Source organism: Lithobates pipiens, unplaced genomic scaffold (assembly GCF_037356315.1).
Source record: "Lithobates pipiens isolate NorthernLeopardFrog02 unplaced genomic scaffold, aLitPip1_a1.2 Scaffold_1, whole genome shotgun sequence".
Taxonomy (NCBI): domain Eukaryota; kingdom Metazoa; phylum Chordata; class Amphibia; order Anura; family Ranidae; genus Lithobates; species Lithobates pipiens.
Window position 1 is genome coordinate 44,630,641 of NW_027507685.1, and position 26,662 is coordinate 44,657,302.

The following is a 26,662-nucleotide window of genomic DNA, read 5'->3' on the forward strand; positions in this document are numbered from 1 at the left end:
AAGGGACCCACAAATCTTGGACCCAATTTATTGAACGGGCAAGACAGCTTCAAGTTCAAGGTGGATAACCAAACCTGATCCCCAACCTTGAGATCAAGTTCCCCCCTTCTTTTCCTGTCGATCACCTCTTTATTGTAGTTCTGAGTTCTTGTCATGGTCTCCTGCAAAAGCCTATTGTTTGACTTGAAAAAGTTGAGGTTTTCTTGGACAGCTGGTATCGGACATTCTGGGAGATTGTTGGACAGGAACAGAGGATGGAAACCGTAATTCGCAAAAAACGGGGATTGTTTCGTGGCAGAGTGAACAGAGTTTTTGTACGCAAATTCGGCAAGGGGTAGAAGAGGAGCCCAATCATCCTGTGAAAACGAGGAAAAGCAACGCAAATACTGTTCCAGCGTCTGATTTGTTCTCTCAGTTTGGCCATTGGTTTGGGGGTGATAGGCAGAGGAGAAACAGAGGTCAATCTTCAGGGCCCCACAAAGTGCCCTCCAGAACTTGGAAGTGAATTGCACTCCCCGATCCGACGTGATATTCGCGGGGATGCCATGGAGTCTCACTATCTCCCTGATGAACATCTTGGCCGTCACCGCGGCGAAGGAGTGCCCTTCATTGGCAGGAAGTGGGCCATCTTAGATAATCTATCCACCACTACAAAGATTGTGGAACAATTTTCCGAAGGTGGCAGCTCGACAATGAAGTCCATGGAAATCATCCGCCAAGGTCTCTCCGGGACGGGTAGCGGCTTCAACAGACCCCAAGCCTTAGACTTGCTGCCCTTGTTCTTGATGCAGGTAACACATGCCTCTACATACTCCTTACAGTTCTTTAACTGTGGCCACCAGAACATGCGTTGAAGTAGTTCAGAGGTCTTATGCACTCCAAAATGGCCAGCCAGCAAGTGGTCGTGACAAGAGCTAAGAACCGAAACTCGTACCTCCTGGGGAACGTAAATCTTGTCCTCATACCAAAAGAGATCATCCTTAGCCAGTAGAGTGGTATCAGGCGGGAAAACAGCACTAGCGGAAGCTTGCTTGATTTGGGACAGCAAGTCCCCTTGGAGCAGGAGGAAGTTTCCTGAGGACAGGATGGTATCTGGGGACGAAGGAGCTTCAGGTTCACTATACATTTGTGACAAGGCGTCAGGCTTGGTGTTCTTTGACCCGGGGCGATAGGTAATATGGAATAAGAATCTGGTGAAAAAGAGTGCCCACCTGGCCTGTCGTGGTCTCAGTCTCTTGGCAGTCTTCAGGTATTCCAGATTCTTGTGGTCAGTATAAATGAGGATCGGGTGGGCTGCTCCTTCCAGAAGATAGCGCCATTCCTCGAGAGCCGCCTTGATTGCCAATAGTTCCCGATCTCCAACGTCATAGTTACTCTCTGCCTCAGATAGTTTGCGAGAAAAGAACGCGACTGGGTGCAGAAGGGATTTAGGTCCTTGTCTCTGAGAGAGTACTGCCCCAACCGCTATCTCAGAGGCATCGACCTCCAGGATGTATGGCAGGGTTGAGTCGGGTGATTTAGGACTGAAGCCAAAATGAACAAGTCTTTCAAATTAGTAAAGGCCGCTTGAGCTTCAGGAGTCCACTGGAACTTCAGGCCCTGCTTGGTCAATCCTGTGATGGGGAAAATGATGGTGGAGAACCCCTTTATGAACTTCCTGTAGAGGTTCGCGAAGCCCACAAACCGTTGGATCCCTTTTCTGTCAGTAGGAGCGGGCCAATCCCGGATGGCAGAAACCTTCTGGGGGTCCATTTCAATGCCTTCCACCGAGATGGTCAGGCCAAGGAACTGGATACTTCGTTGCTCGAAGATACACTTTTCTGGCTTGGCATATAAACCGAGAAGACGGAGCCGCGATAAAACGTTTCTAACGTGTTCCCGATGTTCAGCCAGGGAGGAGGAAAAGATCAGAATATCATCTAGCTAGATAATAACAAATAGGTCAAGATAGTCTCTGAAAATATCGTTCACAAAGTGAAGTGGCAGGGGCATTGCACAGACCAAAAGGCATAACCAAATATTCAAAATGCCCGAAACGTGTGCGAAAGGCACTCTTCCACTGATCTCCGAATCCTGACGTCATCAGGAACAGGCCGGGTAAACAGGAATCAAGACAACTAGGTAGCAGATAGCAGGATCACCGGATACGCTGTAGACTGGACAGCAAGGAGGCACAGTGACAGGTTCCTTTAAGTATCACTTTGGGCGCCAAAAATGGTCGAACGGCGTGTCTTCGCGCACCCGCGTGTAACCGTGCGCCCGTTCGTGACCCCGCGCACCTGCGTGCGCCCGTTCGTACCATCGCGCACCCGCGTGAGCCCGTTCGTACCATCGCGCACCCGCGTGGGCCCGTTCGTACCAACGCGCACCCGCGTGCGTCCGTTTGTGCGAACGCGCGCCCATGGATACTGGTTAGTTCTTAGCATGGGGATTCTGCAGGCAGGTCTCCCATATGCCATTGGATTACCGGGACAACCATGACAAGAGCACTGACACCAGCACCGTGATAGAGAGCACTGGCACCAGCACCGTGATGGAGAGCACTACACCAGCACCGTGATAGAGAGCACTACACCAGCACCGTGATAGAGAGCACTACACCAGCACCGTGATAGAGAGCACTGACACCAGCACCGAGATAGAGAGCACTGACACCAGCACCGAGATAGAGAACACTGACACCAGCACCGAGATAGAGAGCACTGACACCAGCACTGTGATAGAGAGCACTGACACCAGCGCCGTGATAGAGAGCACCGACACCAGCACCGTGATAGAGAGCACTGACACCAGCACCGAGATAGAGAGCACTGACGCCAGCACCGAGATAGAGAGCACTGACACCAGCACCGTGATAGAGAGCACTGACGCCAGCACCGAGATAAAGAGAGACCACTGACACCAGCAGCGAGATAGAGAGCACTGACACCACACCAGCACTGTGATAGAGAGCACTGACACCAGCACCGTGATAGAGAGCACTGAGACCACACCAGCACCGAGATAGAGAGCACTGACATCACACCAGCACCGAGATAGAGAGAGAGCACTGAAACCAGCACCAAGATAGAGATCACTGACAGCAGCACTGATACCAGCAACTCTACTCATCCAAAAATATGACACCGCTCAACCTCTTCAAACAGGAGGGTATGGGCATATAGTATGGTGTGCTTTTTTTGTAGAAGGAAGGTAGAAAGAAAAGGTCCGTGTGCTTGATTAAATAAATTATTTATAGAGTTATGCATATACATGGTCTACTGGTCACATGTGTTGAATTCCTCCGAGATCCATGCCTCATTCATTTTTAGAAATGTGAGGTAGTCAACACTGTTGTGAGCTAGGCGAGTGCGCTTATCAGTCACGATCCCCCCTGCTGCGCTGAACGTCCTTTCGGACAGGACAAAGGACGAGGGGCAAGCCAACAGTTCCATTGCAAATTGGGCAAGCTCTGGCCAGAGGTCAAGCCTGCCCACCCAGTAGTCCAGGCTTCATCACTCCTCAGAGCGTCCACATCGGCCGTTAACCCAATGTAGTCGGACACCTGTCGGTCTAGGCGTTCCCTGATGCTGGATCCGGATGAGACCTGTCGATGGGTCGGCTGAAAGAATGACCTCATATCAGAAGTCACCAACACATCTTCAAACCACCCTCTTCTTGCAGGCGCTGTTGGATTGGTACCCGCAACTCTTTCTCTGGGAGTGGGAATTCCTCCTCTGCCAGCGCACGCAAAAGCAGAATGCAGCATTTCTCGAAAGCAAGGCCTGTAAGTGCTCCATTCTGACAGCCCTCTGTGACGGTGGTAACATTTCCGCCATTTTGTGCTTGTACCGGGGGTCTAAGTATGTTGCCACCCAGTACTGGTCCTTGACCTTTATGCTTTTTATACGAGGGGCCCTGTTAAAACACTGGAGCATGAAGGCTCCCATTTGCACTAAACTGGAAGTGGTGTGGTGGCCAGGCTCCTGCTCATCATTCAGGATAATTTCGTCCTCCTTGTTCTCCTCTCCCCATCCACGCACAACAACAGGGGTCCCAGAAAGGTTTAAAGCATGCTCTTCTTGCTCCTCCTCATCCGTTCCGGCACCATCCTCCTCTGACTCCTTTTCAGACTCCTGTTGTTGACTTGTCTCAGATAGAGTAGCCCCCTCTGGGAATTCCTCCAGCATTGCGACTTCCTCATCTTCCTGCTCCTGTTCCTCCACGGCTTGATCAATGACACGACACAATGCACGCTCCATAAAGAAGGCATAAGGTACGATGTCACTGATAGCGCCATGGCTGCGACTGACCAGTTTGGTGATCTCATCAAATGGTAACAGAAGTCTGCATGCAGCGCGCATGAGCAGCCACTGGCGCAGAGAAAAAAACAATCTCCCAGAACCTGTTCTGCTGCAGAGTTCGTACAGGTAGTCGTTAACTGCACGTTTCTGTTGGAGCAGCCTATCAAGCATATAGAAGGTTGAGTTCCATAGCGTCGGGCAATCGCAAATAAGATGTCTGACCGGCAGATTGTGTCGCCGCTGAATGCCAGCAAGGTGAGCCATGGCCGTGTAAGATCTTCTGAAATGGGCCGAGATCTTCCTTGCCTGCCGCAAGATGTCCTGGACCCCAGGGTATTTGACAACGAATCGATGCACGACCAAGTTTAAGACGTGTGCCATGCATGGCACGTGTGTAATTTTGCCCTGTTTCAATGCGCTAAGAAGATTGGCACTGATGTCACACACCACTTTACCAACTGTCAAATTGAGTGGTGTTAGCCACTGATCTGACTGTGAACGCAAAGCTGAAAGGAGTGCAGGGCCAGTGTGGCTCTTGGCTTCCAGGCACAACAGACGCAGCACAGCATGGCAATGTCTCACCTGGCATGTCAAATAGGTTCTGGGGAGCTTGGGCGGCGCAGCGGAAGAGACGCTAGCAGTGGAAAAGGATGAGTCGGCTGATGAGAAGAGGGAGGAGGATGGAGTAGGAGGAGGAGAAGAAGAGGCAGGCCTGCATGCAATCCATGGCGGTAAAACCAAATCTACACGGGTGCCACGGGTTACATGTTTGACGGCCATCAGAAGGTTCACCCAGTGGACAGTAAAAGTTATATACCTTCCCTGCCCGTGTTTGCTAGACCACGTGTCTGTGGTCAGATGTATCTTGGCACCGACACTGTGTGCCAAAGATACATTCACTTGCCGCTGAACATGGCCATATAGCTCTGGGAAGCCCTTCTGTGAGAAGTACTTCTTTCCTGGGACCTTCCATTGTGGTGTTCCAATGGGCACAAATTTTCGAAAGGCCTCCGAGTCCACCAGTTTATATGGCAGCAGTTGGCGGGCTATCAGTTCTGACAAGCCAGCCATCAAACATTGGACAAGAGGGTTAGCCGGAGTCATCATTTTTTTAAGCTCGAACATTTGGCCCACGGAAGCCTGCCTTTTTCCAGAAAAAGGTGAGGATGGCATGGTGGAGTGGAGGTTAATTGTGAGGAGAGAGGAGAAGGAGAAGTAGAAGATGAGGCTGGATGGTGAGAGCCTGGAGTGTGGCTTTGTGAGTTCTGTTGCTCCCACTGGGCTTGGTGATGGCAGCTCATGTGCCTTCTTAAGGTGGTCGTCCCTAGGTGAGTGTTGGGCTTACTGCGATTTATGCGTTGACTGCAAAGGCTGCAGATGGCAACACTATTGTCAGCAGCGGACACGTTAAAAAAAGCCCACACTGCGGAGCCAGGTGCCGGTGTCCTGGGACCGTCAGGTGTGACCATACATGGTTGATGCCTCGCTCCTGATACATTAGCAGTCTGCTTTGTCCCTCCTGTGCAATCTAAGTTCCGCCTGCTTCTCCTCCCTATCTGCTGGTCCATATCTTGCTCTGAACTCCCCTCCTCTTCCTCTCTTGTGGGCACCCACGTGGCATCACTAGACACGTCATCATCGACGTCACCTTCCCTACCACTATAATTGGAGATCTCGGAGTAGGCAGCAACACCAGGGACCAACCTCCTCCTTGGGCTGATCTGGGTACTGTCGTCAGACTGCTGAGTGGCGGTTGTTGCTACCTCCTCTTCCTGATCCAATGCCAAGAGTGGCTGCGCATCAGCAATGTCTTGTGATGGATTGGAAAATAATTCCTATGACTCAAGCGGAGGGTATATGGTGGTGGTGATGGTGTTGGTGGTAGTGTCTTCGGGGTTGCAAACAGCAGAGAGTTAAGAAGAGGGTGCAGATTGAGAGGATGAGGAGGGTGCAGAAGAGTAAGGCCGCGTACACACGGGCGGATTGTCTGCCCAACTAAGTTCGGCAGACAATCCGACAGACAGTCCGTTCAAAATTTGCATGAACGGACTTGACCACACACGATGAGCAGACAGTCCGCTGAAAGCGTGCGTGATGACGTGTACAGCACGTACGACGGGACTAGAAAAACGACGTCCTATACACTGCAATGCGACCTTCGGCCGTGTAAACCCTTTCTGAGCATGCGCCATACTTAGTTCGTCCAACTTGCCTACACACGAGTGGACTGTCCGCTGAAACCAAGTTTGGACGGACAAAACCAAGTTTGAACGGACTGTCTTACGGAAATTCCGTAAGACTTTGTTCGTCAGACTGTCCGCTGAAAAAGTCCGCTGAAGCCCACACACGAGCGGATTGTCCGCTGAAACACTGTTCAGCGGACTAAGTTGGACAGACAATCCGCCCGTGTGTACGCGGCTTTAGGCTGAGTGAGCCACTCAACCAAGTGTGCAGTGCACTATAATATATAATTTCTATATTTGAAAAAAGTATGTTATACGTGTACAACCTTATATACTGTACACCTATACCAGTCCTTAAAAGGACCTCTGTGGACCTAGTAGCTAGTGATTTGCAGACTGTCCCCGCTCCAAACACCAAACTGTCCCTCAGTCCCTACACTGATAAAAGACAGCTGCAGAATCGGGCAGCAATAAGCTCAGCAGTCAAGTATAATATGTTTTCTATATTTGAAAGAAAGTATGTTATACGTGTACAACCCTATATACTGTACACCTATACCAGTCCATAAAAGGACCTTTGTGGACCTAGTAGCTACTGATTTGCAGACTGTCCCTGCTCCAAACACCAAACTGTCCCTCAGTCCCTACACTGATAAAAGACAGCTGCAGAATCGGGCAGCAATCAGCTCAGCAGCACAGCAGTCAAGTATAATATGCTTTCTATATTTGAAAAAAAGTATGCTATACGTGTACAACCCTATATACTGTACACCTATACCAGTCCTTAAAAGGACCTTTGTGGACCTAGTAGCTAGTGATTTGCAGACTGTCCCTGCTCCAAACACCAAACTGTCCCTCAGTCCCTACACTGATAAAAGACAGCTGCAGAATCGGGCAGCAATCAGCTCAGCAGTCAAGTATAACATGCTTTCTATATTTGAAAGTATATTAGTATATTATACGTGTACAACCCTATATACTGTACACCTATACCAGTCCTTAAAAGGACGTTTGTGACCTGTCCCTACACTGACAAAAGACAGCTGCAGAATCGGTCAGCAGTGCACTCAAAAATCAGCAGCACAGCAGTCAGCAGCAGTGCACCAGAATATACTTTGTATCTTTGAAAGAAAGTATATTCTAAGTGTATTACAACCCTATATACTGTACACCTATACCAGTCCTTAAAAGGACCTTTGTGGACCTAATAGTAATAGCTAGTGATTAAACTAACTGTCCCTGCTCCACACAGCATCCTGTCCCTACACTGACAAAAGACAGAATGTAAAATGGGCGCCAGATCAGGTCTATTTATATGGTATGTCCAATTGTCCATGTGCTGAAATGTCTCAATTGGCTGTCCGGTACCCCATGATGGATGTGTTATGGGTCAAAGTTCTTCACAATGTAAACAAATATGGCCGCCGCGAACAGCGCCAGAAGTCCGCTGGTTTGGCAAATCGCGAACAAGCAAAATTTGCCGCGAACCAACCGTCAGCCGAACCGCAAGGCCATCTCTAAAAAAGAATAGCATAAAACAGAACAGAATAGAAAATAAAATAATAGGACAAAATGGAATAGAATAGAAAATAAAAGGATATAATAAAATAGAAGATAAGTGAATAGAAAATAGAATAGTATAGATTAGGATAGAATAGAAAATAATAGAATATAATAAGAAGGAATAGACTAGAATAAAATAAAATAGAAGGAATATAGCCGTTTTTCGAAATTCTAATTTCAAATAGAATGAATATGAATTAGAATAGAATCGTTTAGAATACAAAAGAAAATAATAGAACATATTGGAAAATAAAAGAATAGAAAAAACTGATAGAATAGAATAAAATAGAAAGAATATAACTGCCTTCTGAAATTCGAATGTCAAATAGAATAAATTTAAATTGCAATAGAAAAGATTAGAATGTAAAAGAATAGAATAGAAAAACAATAGAACAGAAAAGAGTAAAATAGAAAGAATATAACCGTCTGGGCGTGGCCTAGCATGGGATGTGATCAGTTGCGTTTCTGTACAGCTCTGGTCTCTCCTTCTACCATCCTAAACCATTCTGGTCCATGAGTAAAACTCGATTCTAATCACGTCTACTCTGGCAATGATGATTTCCGCACCCTAGGGAGTCATTTTGGTGGATGGGAAAGCAGCGAGGGAAGAAGCAACCTCCGGCCACAATGAGCATCACCACCCGCTCCTGCCAAAATGGTCGCCGTAACATTCCTTCCATGGGCCTAGTGCATCGCCAGCCTCTACTCCTGATCTCTTTGTGGACGGCCAGGACGCTTCCCCTCCACCCTTCCCCTGGGATTACAGACCCCCCCGGCCGTGTCCCCGTAGGCAGCCTTGGGCGAGAATTGCATGGATGATGGCAAGGGGCCTACACTGTCGAAGGTTCTTGCTATCATTAAGGTAAACCACACAAACCTTATGGTGAAGGTGGATGGCCTAAAGATTGACTTAACAATAAAGCGGCAGGACATGCAAAAGATTCGTGGCCAGGTTACTGAGTCTGAGCAATGTATTAGCAACATGGAGGACGCCATTAACCCCATCCTGCCCAAATGTGATACCTATGGGGGGAAGATTGCAACGTTGAAGGATAAGGTGGATGAGCTAGAGAACCATCTCCGCAGGAATAATCTGCGTCTGTTTTGTCTCCCAGAGCAGGTGGAGGAATCTGACCCTGTAGCCTTCCTGGAAAGCTAGCTTGAACAAGAATTTGGCCGCAATCAACTCTCCCCTTGCTTGTGATTGAGAGGGCCCACCGAGTCCCTGGGCGTCCCTTTCCTGAGGGTCACCCTCTATGTACGACGATGATTCGTCTCCTTAATTACAGGGTTTGTGATTCCCTTTTGGTGGGTAGTCAGGAAGAACGGAAATCTCCGGATCAACAATGCTGTGGTGTCCCTGTTCCCTGATTATTCTTCAACAGTCTGCAATCGAAGAGCCAGTTATCAGCATGTCAAGCAGAAACTCTGGGAGCAGGATATCCAGTACTTCATGCTGTTCCCTGCTACCCTCTGAGTTACTCATCAAGGGACGGTTCACTTCTTCCAGTCCCACCAAGATGTTTCATCTTGGTAGGAATCATTACCTCACCCCCCTAAGCCACCTGCCTGATGGATGTCCGCCCACTAAGCTGGAAAAGTTGATTTGTTTTTCTCTTCCTGCCCTTTGCCCTTGTCCTTTTGTTACTCCTTACCAAGGACTATTCTACCCCTTAATTTTTTTGTTGAACACTATTTTGTTTTTCTGATATTTTTGTTTTCTGTTGTCGGCCATGCGCCCCATGCATGTTACAAGTTCAGGGTATAAGCCCACTCCCCCTTTTTGGAACTGGGCAGGGGTTATGCTACCCTTATTGGGTAATGATTATGCTACTGTACATAGTTTTGCTGTTGTGTGTATGTTGTATGTGTGTATGTATGTTTGTGCACCACCGCGACCCTCTAGATCCTCTGTAGCTGTGGCCGGAGTTGGGGAGACTTATTTGTCTCCAACCCCTTCCCTCTTCCCTCCTGCCCTATGGGTTTTAATGTCTACCCTATGTCCACAGTAAATATTTGTTCATGGAATGTCCACGGACTGAATTCCAAACTTAAAAGAGCCTCTGTAGTCGAGGCCCTGAAGCAGCATAATTCACATGTCCTGTGTCTCCAGGAAACTCATCTCATAGGTTATAGGATTTTGGCTCTGAAAAAAAACATTCGGTGGCTCATAATTACCACTCTACCTATTATAACTACAGTACATTCGCGGGTTTGCGATTCTAATCTGTAAAGGGATACCATTCCCATGTCATCAGGTTATCTTGGATACTAAGGTGCAGTATATTATTTTACATGTGACTATATACTGGATTCCCCTCCTGTTGGTCACGGTCTACTTGTCCCCTGGTCACGGCTGCAGTGTTTGCTGAACTAAGTGTACATTTTACCTCATTACCTAGCTGTCCTATGCTCATTCTTGGGGATTTTAATTCTGTGTTTCAGCCTACATTAGATAGGTTGAAGCCTCTACAATCTGAATCTAAATTGTTTTGTGTGTGCTGTGATACCTATGGATATTTGGATCTATGGAGCTGGAAGTAGCACAAGGTGTTCTCCTGCCAGTCCAGATCCTATGCTGCCCTATTCCAGATTGGACTATGCACTGGCCACGGGTGACCTTTTGCCCAGTGTTCAGTCCATAGCATAGCTGTCCCAGACAATGTGTGATCATTCCATAGTACAGGTGGGTTTGACTTTGGGCCATAGACCCTAGTTTTGGGCTTGGAGACTCAGCTCACTCTGGATCTCCACGCCAGAATTACTTGAGTCCATTCCAACTGATATGGCCAACTACTGGTCTTCTAATTCTGACTCTGCAGCCAGGGGCCCTGGATGCATTTAAGGTGGTGGTTAGGAGTTCCTATATCTCACATATTAAGCAATATAGATTTGTTGGTTGTGCCTCGCAGGAGGCTCTCCAAAAAGTATTGGATGAGGCACGCTCCCATCGAACTGGTAACCCGTCCTCTGAGACTCGTGATATACTGACGGACGCTCATCTGGCGCTGCAGCTTCATATGGTAGTTTTGACTAAGAAGCAACAATTGTACCTCTCTGCTCGTATTCACAAGCATGGGGGGAACAACAGTAGGCTACTTGCGTATCTCGCCCACACGGACTTTCAGGACAGTTCGATTTCTGAAATTCAATTCCTAGATGGGTCAACTACCTCTGACGCAATGACTATCAACCAAATATTTTCAGAATTCTATAGAAGGTTATATGAGGATACGGCTATACCTCTCGAGCAAACCTTTATGGGTTTCTTTGAATCACTTGACTTCCCAGCACTTAGTACCCCCCAGCAACTCCTCTTAGATAAACCTATCATGTTAGAGGAGGTAACTACGGCCATACGTTTATTTCCAACTAGTAAAATTCCGGGTCTAGATAGTCCCTTCTCCGAATGGTGCCAGGCACATATAGAGAATTTGGCTCCTAGGATTCTTAAAACATTCCAGGACTCTCTTAACCGCTTGCTGACCGCCGCATGTAGATTTACGTCGGCAGAATGGCAGAGCTGGCAAACAAGCATCTCCTCGTTCTGTCTAGCAACACTGTCACTGATCATAGCTCCCTCTGATTGGGATCTATAATCCGTGATGTGTCACACACAGCCCCTCCCCCTAACAGTTAGAATCACTCCCCAGAATGCACTTAACCCCTCCCTAACCAGCTAGTGGTTAACCCCTTCACCAACAGTGTAATTTTTACAGTAATCAGTGCAATTTTATAGCACTGATCACTGTAAAAATGACAATGGTCCCAAAAATTTGTCAAAATTGTCCGACGTATCCGCCATAATGTTGCAGATCACCACCATTACTAGTAAAAAACAAATTAATAATAAAAATGGCATAAAACGAACCCCTATTTTGTAGACGCTATAATGTTTGTGAAAACCAATCAATAAACGCTTATTGCAATTTTTTTACCAAAAATATGTAGAAGAATATGTATCGGCCTAAACTAAGGAAAACTTTTTTTATATAGATTTTTGGGGGATATTTATTATAGCAAAAAGTAAAAAATAATGCTTTTTTTTCAAAATTGTCGCTCTATTTTTGTTTATAGCGAAAAAAATAAAACCGGCACAGGTGATCAAACACCACCAATAGAAAGCTCTATTTGTGTGAAAAAAGAACGTCAATTTTTGTCTGGGAGCCACGTAGCACGACCGTGTAATTGTCAGTTAAGGCGTCACAGTGCCGAATGTGCTCTGGTCTTTGGCCAGCAAATTGGTGGATAAGAAGGGGAAACTTCCTGACTCTATGAATGAAGCACTCATTGTTGTCATACCCAAACCTCACAAGGATAGGCTGTAATGTGGGTCCTATCGTCCCATATCTCTCCTGAACAATGATGCAAAAATACTCGCGAAGATTCTCACTCTCAGACTTCAGAAGGTTATTCTATCTCTCATACCGCCGGACCAACCCAGTTTTATGCCTGGCAAGAGCAACTTTGATAACATTCGCAGGCTATTACTACATGTCCTTGGTGCATCACTTGCGAAACGTGGTGGGTTCATTCTCTCTTTAGACGTGTTAAAAGCCTTTGACACTGTGAGTTGGTTCTTCTTGTGGAAAACTATGGCATAGATGGGTTTTGGTTCTCACTTTTTCCAGTGGGTTTGGCTATTATATGCTGACCCGTGGGCCAGAGTCTGCACTAACAAAAAATGTCATTTTCCTTGCAGAGGGGTACCAGGCAGGGGTGCCCTCTCTTTCCACTTCTGTTCAAGCTGGCCATTGAGCCCTTGGCCCTGGCGGTAAAGCAGACGTGAGAGATACGAGGCATCCGCTCTGGTTCAGTAGAGGAGAAGATCTCTCTCTCTACCCGGACTATGCCCTTATAAACTTTGACGGTAGAGAGAGCTTATTTACTAAGCTGCTGCATGTAGTGGAGCAGCTTCAGGGCTTCAGGTGGGTTGGGAAAAATCTCGGGCATTTCCCATAGGCCCATCTATTCTCACTGAATATCTACAGAGATCACGTCTGCAATTAACATCATCCTTTAAATACCTAGGCATCCAAATACATGGTGATCTCTCTAAATATGAAGAACTCAATATCACTCCTATAGTCAAACAGATCGCACCTGGGCGTTATTACCCCTCAATTTAATTGGCCGCATAAATATCTTCAAAATGATTTTCCTACCAAAATTTTTATATTGTTTTCATGCTTCCAAAGTTTTTCTCCTCAAATTTTTTTTTTGCACAAGTGGACTCCACCCCTTCTTTCTTATTTCTGAATTGCCAGTCTCGTATAGCCAAGTCATCATTGCAAACAGCTAAGGCCGTGGGAGGCCTGGTATGTCCAAACCTAAGGAATTATTTTATTGCTTCCCAACTCACCTACATCCATGCTTGGTTACACGCTGACCCCCAAACTCCCTCCCCAGTGCTTTTGTCTGCCATTTTTGGACGCTCCACCTCCCTCTCAGGGACGAGCTACATAGGTCAAGGAGATTGGCTCAAGATTTTCTCCTGCTAATGTTAGTTTTGTGGCTTGGGGGGGGGGGGATTCTGACACAGGCCTCTCTGGGTATGTCTCCACAGACCCCCTTGTGGAATAATCCTAATCTCCCTGACCCCTGGTGGGGTCGATTTGGAGTTACTCATTCCTCTCATATAGTTGAGGACAATACCTTGGTACCCTTTGACACACTTAGACATAAATATGGCCTTGAAAATAAGTTCTTCTTTAAATATCTTTTACTGCAACATGCCAGCCATTCTGGCACAGTTTGGGTCATTGACCATTGAGCTCATTGAATCTTCTATAGAGGACTTCTTATCATTTCCGGAAATCTCCAAGTTGGTGACGACCTTTTATGGTCGCCTCCAGTTTATGGGGGCTGATCCTTTCCAGAACTCTCATCGCAAATGGCTGTCAATACCTGAGCTTTCTGAAGAGGACTGGAACGAGGAAACCAAGATATGCTTTCAGGATATAATTAGCACTGCTGACCAATTGATCCACTTTAAGTTCATACATCACTTACACTACACACCAGTCAGGCTGGTTCGGATGGGACTGGGTCAGGATATTGCATGTTCTAGATGTGATTTGATTGCTGCTAATTTTTTTCATATGTTTTGGAGCTGTTCTGGAATCTCAACCTATTGGAAGGATCTATTTGCTTTTTTTGACCAAAAGCTTCATCTGCCAATACCTCATACCCCAGCGGTTGGACTTATAGGAGTTCTTATTGATTATATTCCTCGTACACATGCTAGGACTTTTACGTATACTGTTATTTTATGCACGTAAAACCATCTTATTGCATTAGAAGGGTGTAGGTCCTCTTTCAGCCCACACCTTCTTCCCTAGCGTTCATGGGGTTCTCCCCAAATTTAAATTGGTATATAAAAGAAGGGTATGCCCTTAGAAATTCAACAAAATATGGCAACTATGGCTGGATGTCTCTGAGAATTTCTGGGGGGATAGTCTTTCATCACAACTTACTCAGTGAGTCTCTAGGCATTAATGTAGCTTTGGAACAGTGATCTGATGGTTGGCTACACATCGGCCAGGGATTGTTTTGTGTGGAACTCTCTGCTACATAGGGAGACTTTTAAAATGTGCCGTTGATATGGGGTCATATGTGTTGTGGGCTTGAATGTGTGTGTGAATGTTGTTGGGGTTTTCTTTGTTCTCTCCTTGGACTACCTGCCTTTTGTCCATTAATGAATACTTGACTTGGTATATCCATAAGTGCCTTACATGCCTGCAATGTGAGTCTGTTTTCTTTGTATTTTTTTGTTGTGAAAACTAAAATAAACACCTTTCAAAAAAAATAATATAACCGTCTTCTGAAATTCAGATTTCAAATAAAATAGATTAGAACCAAATAGAATAGAAAATAAAATAACAGAATAGAAAAGAATAGAATAGAAAAAAAAACAATAGAATATAATAAAATAATACAGAAAGAATATAACTGTCTTCTGAAATTCAGATTAAAATAGAATAAGTTTGAATTTGAAAATAAGATTAGAATAGAATTCTGAAAACAAAATTAAACAAATTTAACTAAACTAAATTATTTAAATAACAAATCGAAACAAAATACAATTTCTATAACTTATTGTTTACTTAAAGAGGCACTCTACCTCTATACTAAATACTTGTCAAAGGTATTCATTTGGTCCAATTATAGTGTGGCAGTGGTCCAGAGGGAGCTGGCAGGCTTCTGAGTCTCTTTCCCTACAACCAGTGCTGCACTCTCAACAGGCACCACTTATGCATATTGGTTATATTAGTTATATTCAGTCTGCTGATATCATTCATATCTTATTATTACTGTTATAGTCCATTAAACTGTCTGTATTGCTGTAACTAGTTGTAAACCCCAAAGTCATTTCTGAATGTTATTCAATACAGTGCTGTGTACTTTGCATGGTCAGTAATTGGTTTGTTAAGCACTGCTTTGTCTAAACATGTCTGAACCTAGAATGTCAGAAGGGTTGAGGAGCTTTCCAGGTCAGGGCAGAAACAGGGGACAGGCATTATATAGGGGTCCCTAAGGGGTTAGCTTTACAAAAATAACATCTATTGGATTCCTATAACAAACAATCAGACTGATACACAGAAGCTTCCTTGCTGTTGTATTGAATGATTATTTTTAGCATTCAGCAATGAATCAGATGTATGGAATGGAATGCTTTAAATTAAAATTCAATGCATGTATGGCCAGCGTTACAATTTAAACCATCCCACACAAGCTTAACTCACTTGGCTGCCACAGCCTTGAAATTGCCTGGAAAACTGAGCACCCTCAACAAGAATATATAATTTTTAATAAAAAGACTTACCACTGATATGCCTCCTGATGGCAAGATGGGCCATACTAGCCAATTGGACATCTACTGTTCCACCCTCAGTCGTGCAAGTTCACAGAGATCTCCTGCATCTCCTATTCCGTGACAAAATTAATGCTATCTAGCCCACAAAAAGGCCGTTCAGTGCTTCCACAGCAGATGGGACTCTTTTGTGAAATCGCAACTTACTCCTCAGGAACAAGCCCACCTTGATGAACACTGTTTTATCTACAATGGCCAATGGCCCACCGCAACCCCCTCCACTATGGGGTAACTACCCACGTCAAGACTGCAATTATGGGCCCCCCCCCACCCCCCCTCCTCCTACCCCCCCCCAATCAGAGCCCTCTTGATGATCTGATATATATATTGTTCTTCTCCCCGAGGTTGAGTTAGTGCCTAATTCTTCCATGATCCATCCAGTTATTACTACCTCGTTTCTATATGACTGTCAGGGAGAGGGATACTCTCCATTATGCGGTTTATGGGACGGTGCCCTGGCACCAATTGTTGCTCAATATATTGCTATTATATAGCCTGTAAATTTTCAAAAATGAGAAAAATTTTGTACGTACTGTTCACCCATTTGTAATGTACACTTTTCTTTTCTCAATAAAAATTTTTTGAAAAAAAAAAAAAAAAAGACTTACCACAACGTAACTTCTCATCAATTGTTGTATTAAAGTTCCACAACTCTTTTGTCCAGCTGAGAAGATTTCCTTCAGAGCAGTCATACATTTCATTAGGTGATCTTGAATAATTCCACATCTGGAAGTTATATAATTCTCCAATAAAGTTTGTATATTTTATCAAACTGATATTGCCTGCCTTCCTGGAATGGTTACAACCTAAAACTAGACTTCCACCACCTTTCACTGGATCATTACTAGATTTGATATGAAAGACATGTTCTCCATTTACATATGCCTCCAGCTTTCCTGTGATGCTGTTCCGGGTTAAACATATAGTATACCAAGTTTCTATTTTTAGATCCAGCTCAAATTCATAATGGACTCCCAGGTGAAAGATTTGAAAGCTACCTTTAGCCAAGAAACCCAATCCAAGTTCAGCAGGCTGTTCACCATCTTCAACACAGTATGAGAATACAGTCCAGGCAGCTTTGTTTGTGCAATTAAGATCTAGGCACACAGTGAAATCTATCAATGGAGGAATATTTGTATCTTGCAATTGTCCTATATTACGGATTGAAACAATTGGTGCTTTTTCGTTTGGAAGTAATTTTTTATCTGAAAATATAAAAAAAGAAAAAGATCTATAGAGGACATTGACATCTTATCATCTGCTGTTTATCTTCATACAGGGGTAGCAGCCATTTTATACCTATACTGTTAGGAACTCTTGAACTGAAAAAAAGAGGAATATAAATTTTGTGCTCTCAGGATGGCTGTTTCTGGTGTTCTCCAAAAAAAGCATGAATTTATGGTCTCAAGCATACAGGGCATCTGATTAGCCCCCTGAACACCTGCAGAGGAAAAGCTTAAAAAATGCAGTAAAAAGCCATGTGTTGCACACACATTTAGGCGCGTGAAGCATTTGAGCATTTGAGCATTAATGGATTCCATTGGCCAGAATATTTATTTTGGCCACCGGAATGCATTAATACTCCTACGTCTACCTATGGAGGCTGTCCAAACCAAAAGCAGCATGGTCCTAGTATAAACTCCTAAAAGAAGCCCCTTTATACTGTCATTATACATAATTGCATGGTCATTTTCATTCTTTTAAAAAATGGGCCATTGTTTGTTCATCTTTAAGTAAAGTGTACAAAGGACTCAAACAGAAAAAAACATTTAAAAATAGACATGAATCCTGAATATTGTTATACAGAATATAATGAAAACACTGTGGATGAGAAAAAATTATCATTTTTATTTCCTTAAATATATGGTAAAAATTGAGGTTTAATGAAAATATGAAAATTTGTCAAATCAATTAGAATCAATAGGGTGGCATTTGGTGTTTTTTGGTTGCAGTTGCCTTTAAAATATGATTATTATTTGTCCCCAGTTCTCAGGGACAGGCCCTATTTTGAGGGGTCCTTGCCCAGGAAACAAATGTTTTCGGAATGTCTCCAGCGTCCCAGAATGCAGCATCATTTATACATGCCAGTTGCATGAAAGTCTGAGGCACTGCCACAACCCTCTAATAACATTAGTTGAAAGGTGAATAAATAATGATGCATCCCACACTTTTATTCTCTTGGAATCTATCGGACAGATTAACGAAGCCCTATAACTTTAAGTCCCTAACCAATCCCATGGCTTGTCTGGTCTGTAACTCAGATTTCACCCCAGTTCTCAATCCCCAAACCTTTGCCTGGTGGAAAAAAGGGTCTGATACATATTGCTGATTTCTGTGACCATAGAGGTATCTTATCAAAACAAACCCTATGGACAAACACCAACTTCCAAGCTCGGAATTCTTTCACTATGTTTAAATTCTAAATTTTCTGAGGTCCCTGCGGCATGTTTCAGATCTCCCCACCTCCACTTCAACGGAGTATCTGTGCAGGTCCTTTGATAAACTTACTGGTCATAGCTCAAAAATGTATAACATACTGACTTCCAAGTCAGAAAAATTGTTTTATATGACGAAATGGGAACAATATCTGGGAGAGGCATTTGAAGTAGATGAGTGGTTTAAAATGACACAGTCTGCTAGATTGGCCAATATTATCGAAACCCTGACCTCCCCTGATCAGTCAGGCTTCATCCCAAATAGACTTATCACAGACAACATTTGTCTGGCCCTGAACGTTCTTCAAGGTGCTAACTTACACAAAAAGCAAGTCCTACTACTGAGCCTTGACCTCAGTAAGGCCTTTGATAGCGTTCTCTGGCCTTATTTATTCTCGGTCCTACAACAAATGGGCTTTAAAGGTGAATTCTTACATGCCCTATATTATCAACCCCAAACAAGAATTAAATTACCTGGATGTAACTCGGGTTTCTTCACACTGTGCAGAGGCAACCATCAGGGATGCCCTCTGTCACCCTTATTATTTGCCCTGGCATTGGAACCCCTTGCAATCGCCATCAAACAATACCCAGACATACTGTATCTGGTTATTCCCTTAAAGCGGGGTTCCACCCTAAAGTGGAACTTCCGCTGATCGGAACCCTCCCCCCCTCCGGTGTCACAATTGGCACCTTTCAGGGGGGAGGGGGTGCAGATACCTGTCAAAGACAGGTATTTACAGCAACTTCCGGGCATAGACTCCCACGGGAGTCTATGCCTCTTCCTGTCCCTGCGCGCTGTCTGCTGGGACACACACGGGTCCCAGAGACAGCGCGGACAATTCCTATTGCGCTGCGAGACTCGCGCATGCGCAGTGGGGAACCAGAAAGTGAAGCCGCAGCGCTTCACTTCCTGATTCCCTCACCTAGAATGGTGGCGGCAGCAGCCGAGAGCCGAGCGATCGATCGGCCTCGGCTGCCGGCATCGCTGGACCCCGGAACAGGTGAGTGTCCATTTATTAAAAGTCAGCAGCTGCAGTATTTGTAGCTGCTGGCTTTTAATATTTTTTTCCACAGTGCAGTCCCGCTTTAAATCTTCCCGCTTTAAGCTCAGCATGTATGCAGATGACATCATGATTTTTATAACCCAACCCCATGTCTCTCTTCCCAACTTGTGTACCATACTAACCAAATTTGCCTCTATTTCTGGACTTGCGGTGAACATAACTAGACCTACCTCATACCTCACTTCCGGTTAATCTTCCCTCTGCCAAGTGTGAGACACTCTGAAGATCTTTCCCATGCCAATGGTCGAATGACAAAATTCCTTACCTCGGCATCTAAATCACACCACAATATTCATCTATCTATGAGGCTAACTACCCAGCATGTTTATCCAAATTGCGGACTCTGCTTAAAATTTGAAGGACATACCTAATATAATTTCTAGGGAGAGTCATAGCAGTTAAAATGACCCTGTTACCGAAACTCTTATTCCTATTCCCAGGGCAGGACTTAGGGTGGTGGGGGCCCCTTGGCTTGAGTCACTTTCGGGCCCTACCTTCTATACATTACCATATTTATCGGTGTATAACACCCGCCTGCGTATAACACACACCCCAAGTTTAGGAGGGAATGTTAAGGAAAAAAACTTTTAGGAGGGAAGTTTAAGGAAAAAAACTTGCATTTAAATGCCCATCAATGCAGCCTTATCAGTGTCCATCTGCAGCCTTGCCTTCCATCTGCAGCCTTGTCAGTGTCATTTGCAGCCTTGCCAGTGTAGCCTTGTCATTTGCAGCCTTGCCTCAGTGTCATTTGCAGCCTTGTCATTTGCAGCCTTGTCATTGCAGTCTTGAAGTTTAAAAATGGCGCCGCCAAGATACAGAGTCCTGTGTATCTCGGGTCCTCTTGGCGGTGTAATGACATATTCGCCCCCATCTTGGTACACCCCATACTCGTCCACAGTAAGGATACACTAAGAAAGGGTAAAGCGGATATGTTGTTACACCCACCAGAGTTTTGCATTTTACATGTATTTATAACAGTAAAGTCAGTTTATATAGTGAAATACAGGACTTAGAACTCCGTCTGACTACTTAGATCTTGAATTTTAAAAGCAGCGGCAACCCTGCTCATCTCACAGGTTTGCTAATCTGACAGGTTTGCTAATCGCTGCTTTTAAAATTCAACATCTAAGTAGTCAGACGGAGTTGTAAGTACTGTATTTCACTGTATACTAACTATAATGTTATAAATACGTCTAAAAAGCAAAACTCTGGTGGGTGTAACAACATGTCCGCTTTACCCCTTCTTAGTGTATCCTTACTGTGGACGAGTGTGGGGTGTGGCAAGATGGCGGCAATGGAACGTCACTTCCGTAGCAAACTGCGATGGGTCGCCTAATATGTCGTTACAGCAGCTCTCGGGTCCTCTCGCGGTCCCGAGTGTACTCGGCTCAGCTCACAGTCACGCCCAGTCCCTGTGTTATGTCCATCATAGGGTGGGACTAAGTGTGACTGTGAGCGGAGCCGAGCGAGTACACTCATCTATGTATCTCGGCGGGGCCCATGGGCTTGAGCCCAGTCAAGCCCAATGGTAAGTCCGGCCCTGCCTATTCCGATCCCTCACTATTAATATTCCTAAATCCTGTATTAACAAGCTACAACGAGAGATCAATAGATTTATTTGGCGGAATAAACGTCCCAGATTTTCTAAACACACTCTTTATAAATCCCAGACTACTGGAGGCCTTGGTCTTCCTAACCTTTGGTTCTACTTCTTGGCTGCACTGTTTTCCCAGATAGCACAGTGGAACATCCCAGACTCGAACGTGCCCTGGGTCAAATTTGAGGCCATTTCCACTAGGTCCTATTGCCTCATGTCCATGCTATGGTCACCCTCCAACTTTACACATAAGCTTTCTTCCCTCAACTTCATTGTTTCCCATTATCTTACCCTCTGGCACCGTTATAAATGCAAGCTTAGCCTAATTTCACCTGCCCCCCCCCCCGGACTCATCCTTTCTTGGGGATCCACTATTCGCCATTGCATTTGAATACCCTGAAAGTTTTACATGGTAGAAATCCAATTCCCTGATTACTTTAGCGGATCTTCAGCTTGGAGATACATTCGCTACCTTCGAACATCTTCGGGCACAAAAACAAATTCCACTTTGGGAACACTTTCACTTTAAACAGATAAGGCATTTTCATATAACCCATTATAACCTTACCCCTACCTCCCTTCCCACGGCCTTTGAACAGATCTGCCGTGATGCCCCTAAAGGTAAGGGTGTCATTTCATCTCTCTAAGAAATGGCATTGGCTTCATATTTCTCCAGTGATCCTCTATATAGAAATAAATGGGAGTCTGATTGTGATGAACAGTTTGCCCCGGAGGACTGGGATACCATGCTGACAAATCTACGTACGGCCACTAAATCACTAGTGATCAGAGAAACGGCCTACAAGGTAATGACCAGGTAGTAGTATACTCCTTCCAGACTCCAGGTAATGTTCCCAGGAACATCTGGACTGTGCTTTAGAGGCTGCCAACACCTGGGCACATTCAGATTCACGTTCACATTCTTTGGAACTGTGCGCTGCTAGCCCCGGTTTGGGGAAAATTGACTGCCGTGGCTTCAGCAATAACGGGGACCACTTTGCAGCTCATGGTCCCAATGTGTTTACTGGGGGCAACAATCCCAGGGATGCTCCGCAGGGATGAATGCCTCATACATACTATTTGTGTTTCCACCCTGTGGGCCATTGCAAAGTTCCCCTTTCCGCTATACTAAACAGAATTGATGTTGTAATGATAATGGAATGTATTTTGTACACCTACAAGATAAGTTGCACCTGTTCTATTGCAGATGGGAAGCCTGGAAAACCCATAGACAGAGACGGACTGACCATTCTGGCACTCGGGCACTGACCGAGGGCCCCACGGCCACTAGGGGGTCCCACCAGGGTTGCCAACCTCTGTAAAAGCAGGGACAGTTTGTAAAAATCTGCATATTTTTACATCTGTCCCTCAAATGGCCACTACCAACATCATTTTGCTCTACAAATCTTGAGATTGTATCTGCTCCGCACTCTCCACTGCCTCGTCAGCCAATGGGAGCACAGTGTACACACCCCCTGCAGGACAGCCTGCAGTGTGGGTACTGACTGCTGCCTGATAGAAGAAGGTAAGCTGGCTGAGCTGAAAGAAATGTATTATTATCAGTGGCTTACCCTGGTGAGGAGGGGGAGGGGGGAGGATGTGTTACATCTATCAGAGCTCCTCCTGTCTCTTATGCTGCTGTTAGATCGATGTGTGTGTGGGAGAACTGCCATGCTTCTGGGGGTAGGATGTTCTGAACTTCCCCAATCTCTGCTACATCTCCCTACTCATCACCTGCCCACCAGTACACAGGCATATCATCCTCCTCCTCCTCCTCTTCTCCTGTATTACCACATCCAATGTCTGAGCTGCTGGGGCACTACATGTGATATATATATATATATATATATATATATATATATATTTACATACACACTATGTACTGTATGTATACTGTGCATGTGTGTGTATATATATATATATATATATATATATATATACGCCACTGGTGTATACTGTGTGTGTGTGTGTACTGTATGATCAATGTGTGCCCACTGCTGCTCAACAGAAGTCGCTCTAACAATCCCATGCCCGTGAAAAATGCACTTGTTGCCAATTGGGGCCATCTGAATAGTGAACTGCTGAGCTTGGCCTTGGATCAGGCAGCAGAGCAGGTCTGGGTGCACACCTGTGCAGTGACATCGTGGCACACATCAAGCATGGCTTTTGTTCACATGACCCACTGCCCGATCTGAGGCCAACCACAGCAGTTCACTATTCCGCTGGCTTTACAACTCACTTGCGCAGTTCAGAGGCTGCAACAAGGGGATATTTTTTAAAATCCTTTTCCTGCCAGCTACCAAGGTGCAAAGGTGTGTGTAAGGGGACACTGATGGAAGGTGACATTGGGGGCTCTGCCGCAGGGTGGCACACAGAGGGGGGGCTCTGCCGCAGGGTGGCACACAGAGGGGGGGCTCTGCTGCCGGGTAGCACACTGGGGAGCTCTGCCACAGGGTGGCACACACATATGGAGGCCATCTCTAAGGCTGGGGGCCCCATGAGTTGTCAGTTCGTCCCTGCTCATAGACATATTTTGTTAGCACAGGACTAACGGTAATTCAGGGTTGTTGTTATGTCTTAACGGCTTGATGCCTTTGTATGTACCCTTTCTATGGTATTTTTACTTTATGCTTCGGATTGTTCTTTACTTCACTTTTTATGTCATTATTTGGATATCATTTATATGATGTACACTGTTACATGACTGTATTATTTTTTGTACCTTCTTCGATAAATAAAAAACGTTTGTAAACAAAAAAAAAATGACACAGTGTGCTTCAAAATCATGCATAAATACCTCATTGATTGAAGATAACTATAAGTTTTGATGAGATGGTACAAGGTACTGATGAGGGTGGCTGCATACATCCCAGGAGACTTGTGCACAACGGAAAATTTCATTTAGTTTCGGTTCGTTGTCATTCGTAAAATACATAATTTTGTTCTGTTATATTCGTTATGTTACGTTAATACGTTTTCGGATAATTCGTTATTATTCGCAGAATGTCGAATTCATTCGTTAGTATTCATTGAAATTCGCTATTTATGTATGTATAGACATTCGTGATAATGATTCGTAGTTTGGAAAGCCGTTTGTTTATTGAATGACAACGTCTCTTCTCCTCAGCTCAAATACAATACAACACCCTTCTAACTCAGTTCTCAGGAATGCACTTTGCCAGTAATCCATCCTCCGGCACAAAACTAATTAGCTGATTGGACTATAAGATTTACTTTGAGTTGACCTTTTGTTTCATTAGATCTTTAAAGAATTACCGAATCATGTCGAATTCATTCTAATTAATTCGTTATATTTCTTTCGTATTCGTTGTAATTTGTTATTTTTTTATTCGGACATTCAGATGCATCCGAATGTCCGAAACATGCACAATTCGGCCGAATTTCGATTCGTTACGAAACGAATTGCACAAGCCTACATCCCAGGGGCTACCTCCTCTTGCTTTCAAGGGTGTGGCATGGAAGGTACGATACTGCACACATGGTGGTCTTGTCCAAAAGATAACTGCTTCCGGATCTGTATCTACAATTTTATTTACTCTAATCTGGCAGAGGTATGCACTCAAAACAATTGATATGCTCACCTCTACTCCCAGCGCTCAAAGGGTGCAGTCAACTTACTCCCACCTGGGGATGGTTCTTAATACTTAGCTGCCATTATAAAATAAAACTTATCATGCATAAAAAACAAAAGAATTGGTTAACCTGAGGATTCAAATATAACCACTAACAGTGCTGATACCACATCTCCATATACAACAAACAATTTGTCTACGTTAAGCATGTAGTACTTTTTTAAAAAACCAGCAAGTCTTTTATCAAAATTGGTGTCCAAACACCAAGTATTAAAGAACCAGCAAGACTTTTGTCAGGTATTAATGTCCATACACCAAGAGATCACACTCTATTCCTCATCAATGAGTGCAGTCCTTCATATTCATATTCATACAATCTTCTCAGATATCTGGGTGTGTATGGGTATGGTCCTACACCTTCACCATGTGCTGTTCCACCTCCGTGAATATGTATATAGATGGCTGCTTACCAGATTCCAATCACTTTAGAGCCTGTCTCCACTATGTGGAAATCCTCTGTCTGGTTCTGTGTGTCCCGCTGATTGCTCTCACATTGGTAGTAGACATGCAAAAGATTCAAGGGGTCTCATATAGTGTGATACCTTTTATTTAGGATTGAAAAAATTCCTTTCCCCCCCTTACATAATATGCTTACATTTAAAACAACTTAAAACCAGCGTATAACATATGTGGTGTAAGTGCTGCCGCACGATCGTCTCACCGGTAGGCTGCAGATCTCATCCAACACAGTCTCCGTGTGTGGACCCGGGTCCTTGTCGGCTAACACTCACCCTCTTGCTCGTGTGATCACCGCCCTGACGCGTTACGCTGGTTTTAAGTTGTTTTAAATGTAAGCATATTATGTAAGGGGGGGAAAGGAATTTTTTCAATCCTAAATAAAAGGTATCACACTATATGAGACCCCTTGAATCTTTTGCATGTCTACTACCAATGTGAGAGCAATCAGCGGGACACACAGAACCAGACAGAGGATTTCCACATAGTGGAGACAGGCTCTAAAGTGATTGGAATCTGGTAAGCAGCCATCTATATACATATTCACGGAGGTGGAACAGCACATGGTGAAGGTGTAGGACCATACCCATACACACCCAGAGGCGGCTCTTTAATTAGGCAAATTAGGCAAACGCCTAAGGCCCCGCACTCGCAGGGGCCTCGCGGGCCGCCTAATTTGCCTGTGATCAAACGCTGATGTCACGGAGCGTCCGATGGCAGCAAGTGTGGAGAGCGGGACAGTGGCCTCTAGGTGGCGGCAGCAGCTGGATTACAGCACCGGGCGGGCTCCAAGGTATGTGGGCGGCATGTCCATGTGGGACCCGCAGCTCCTTCAGCCTGTGCCGCTCTCCAGACCTCTCCTCCGCACCTGCCCCCTAATTGGTTCAGCAGTGTGGGGGTCGCTGAAGCTATCCAGCTGAGCTGCCCCATGATTATGAAGAAGAGGAAGGAGCTCTGCTTCCTGGCCGACCGGAGAGAAGGTGAGTGTCCGTGCAGCCTGCTTGTGTGCCTGAATAGGAGGAGCGGTGGGGAGACTGCACATAGTGGAATTGATTTTTCCATATCCCTCCTGCAGACATTCAGCGGAGAGGAGGAGAAATGATCATTAAGCGGCTGCATGGAGGAATATGGAAAAATCTATTTTACCATGTGCAGTCTCCTCACCGCTCCTCCTATCTAACTTTTTCTCCATCCCCGTGCTGCACGGCCCCTCCGTGTTCTCCCTGGCTCCGCCCCTCCTACTCTCCAGCGGAGTCTAGCCCCTCCATGTTCTCCCTGACTCCGCCCCTCCTACTCTCCAGCGGGTCTAGCCCCTCCGTGTGCTCCCTGACTCCGCCCCTCCTGCTCTCCAGCCCCTCCTTGTGCTCCTTGGCTCCGCCCCTCCTGCTCTCCAGCCCCTCCTTGTGCTCCCTGGCTCCACCCCTCCTGCTCTGCAGCCCCTCCTTGTCCTTCCTGACTCCGCCCCATTTCGCCAGTACCCCCTGCTCTCCACTCCAATTCTTTCTGCTCCCCCTCTCCAGCCCCCACCCCTCCTGTGCTCTCCACCTTTCCA

At 45.3% G+C, this 26,662-nt stretch overlaps 1 protein-coding gene across 1 annotated transcript in view; it reads right to left on the reverse strand.

Annotated features, from left to right (window-relative positions):
* ADGRG4 (adhesion G protein-coupled receptor G4) overlaps nt 1–26,662 on the reverse strand; it is a 215,969-nt gene that overhangs the window by 140,885 nt on the left and 48,422 nt on the right. The window contains exon 3 of the mRNA XM_077490427.1: nt 16,511–17,107. Within this exon, the coding sequence (XP_077346553.1) occupies nt 16,511–17,107 (597 nt within the window). The remainder of the gene's footprint in view (nt 1–16,510; nt 17,108–26,662) is intronic.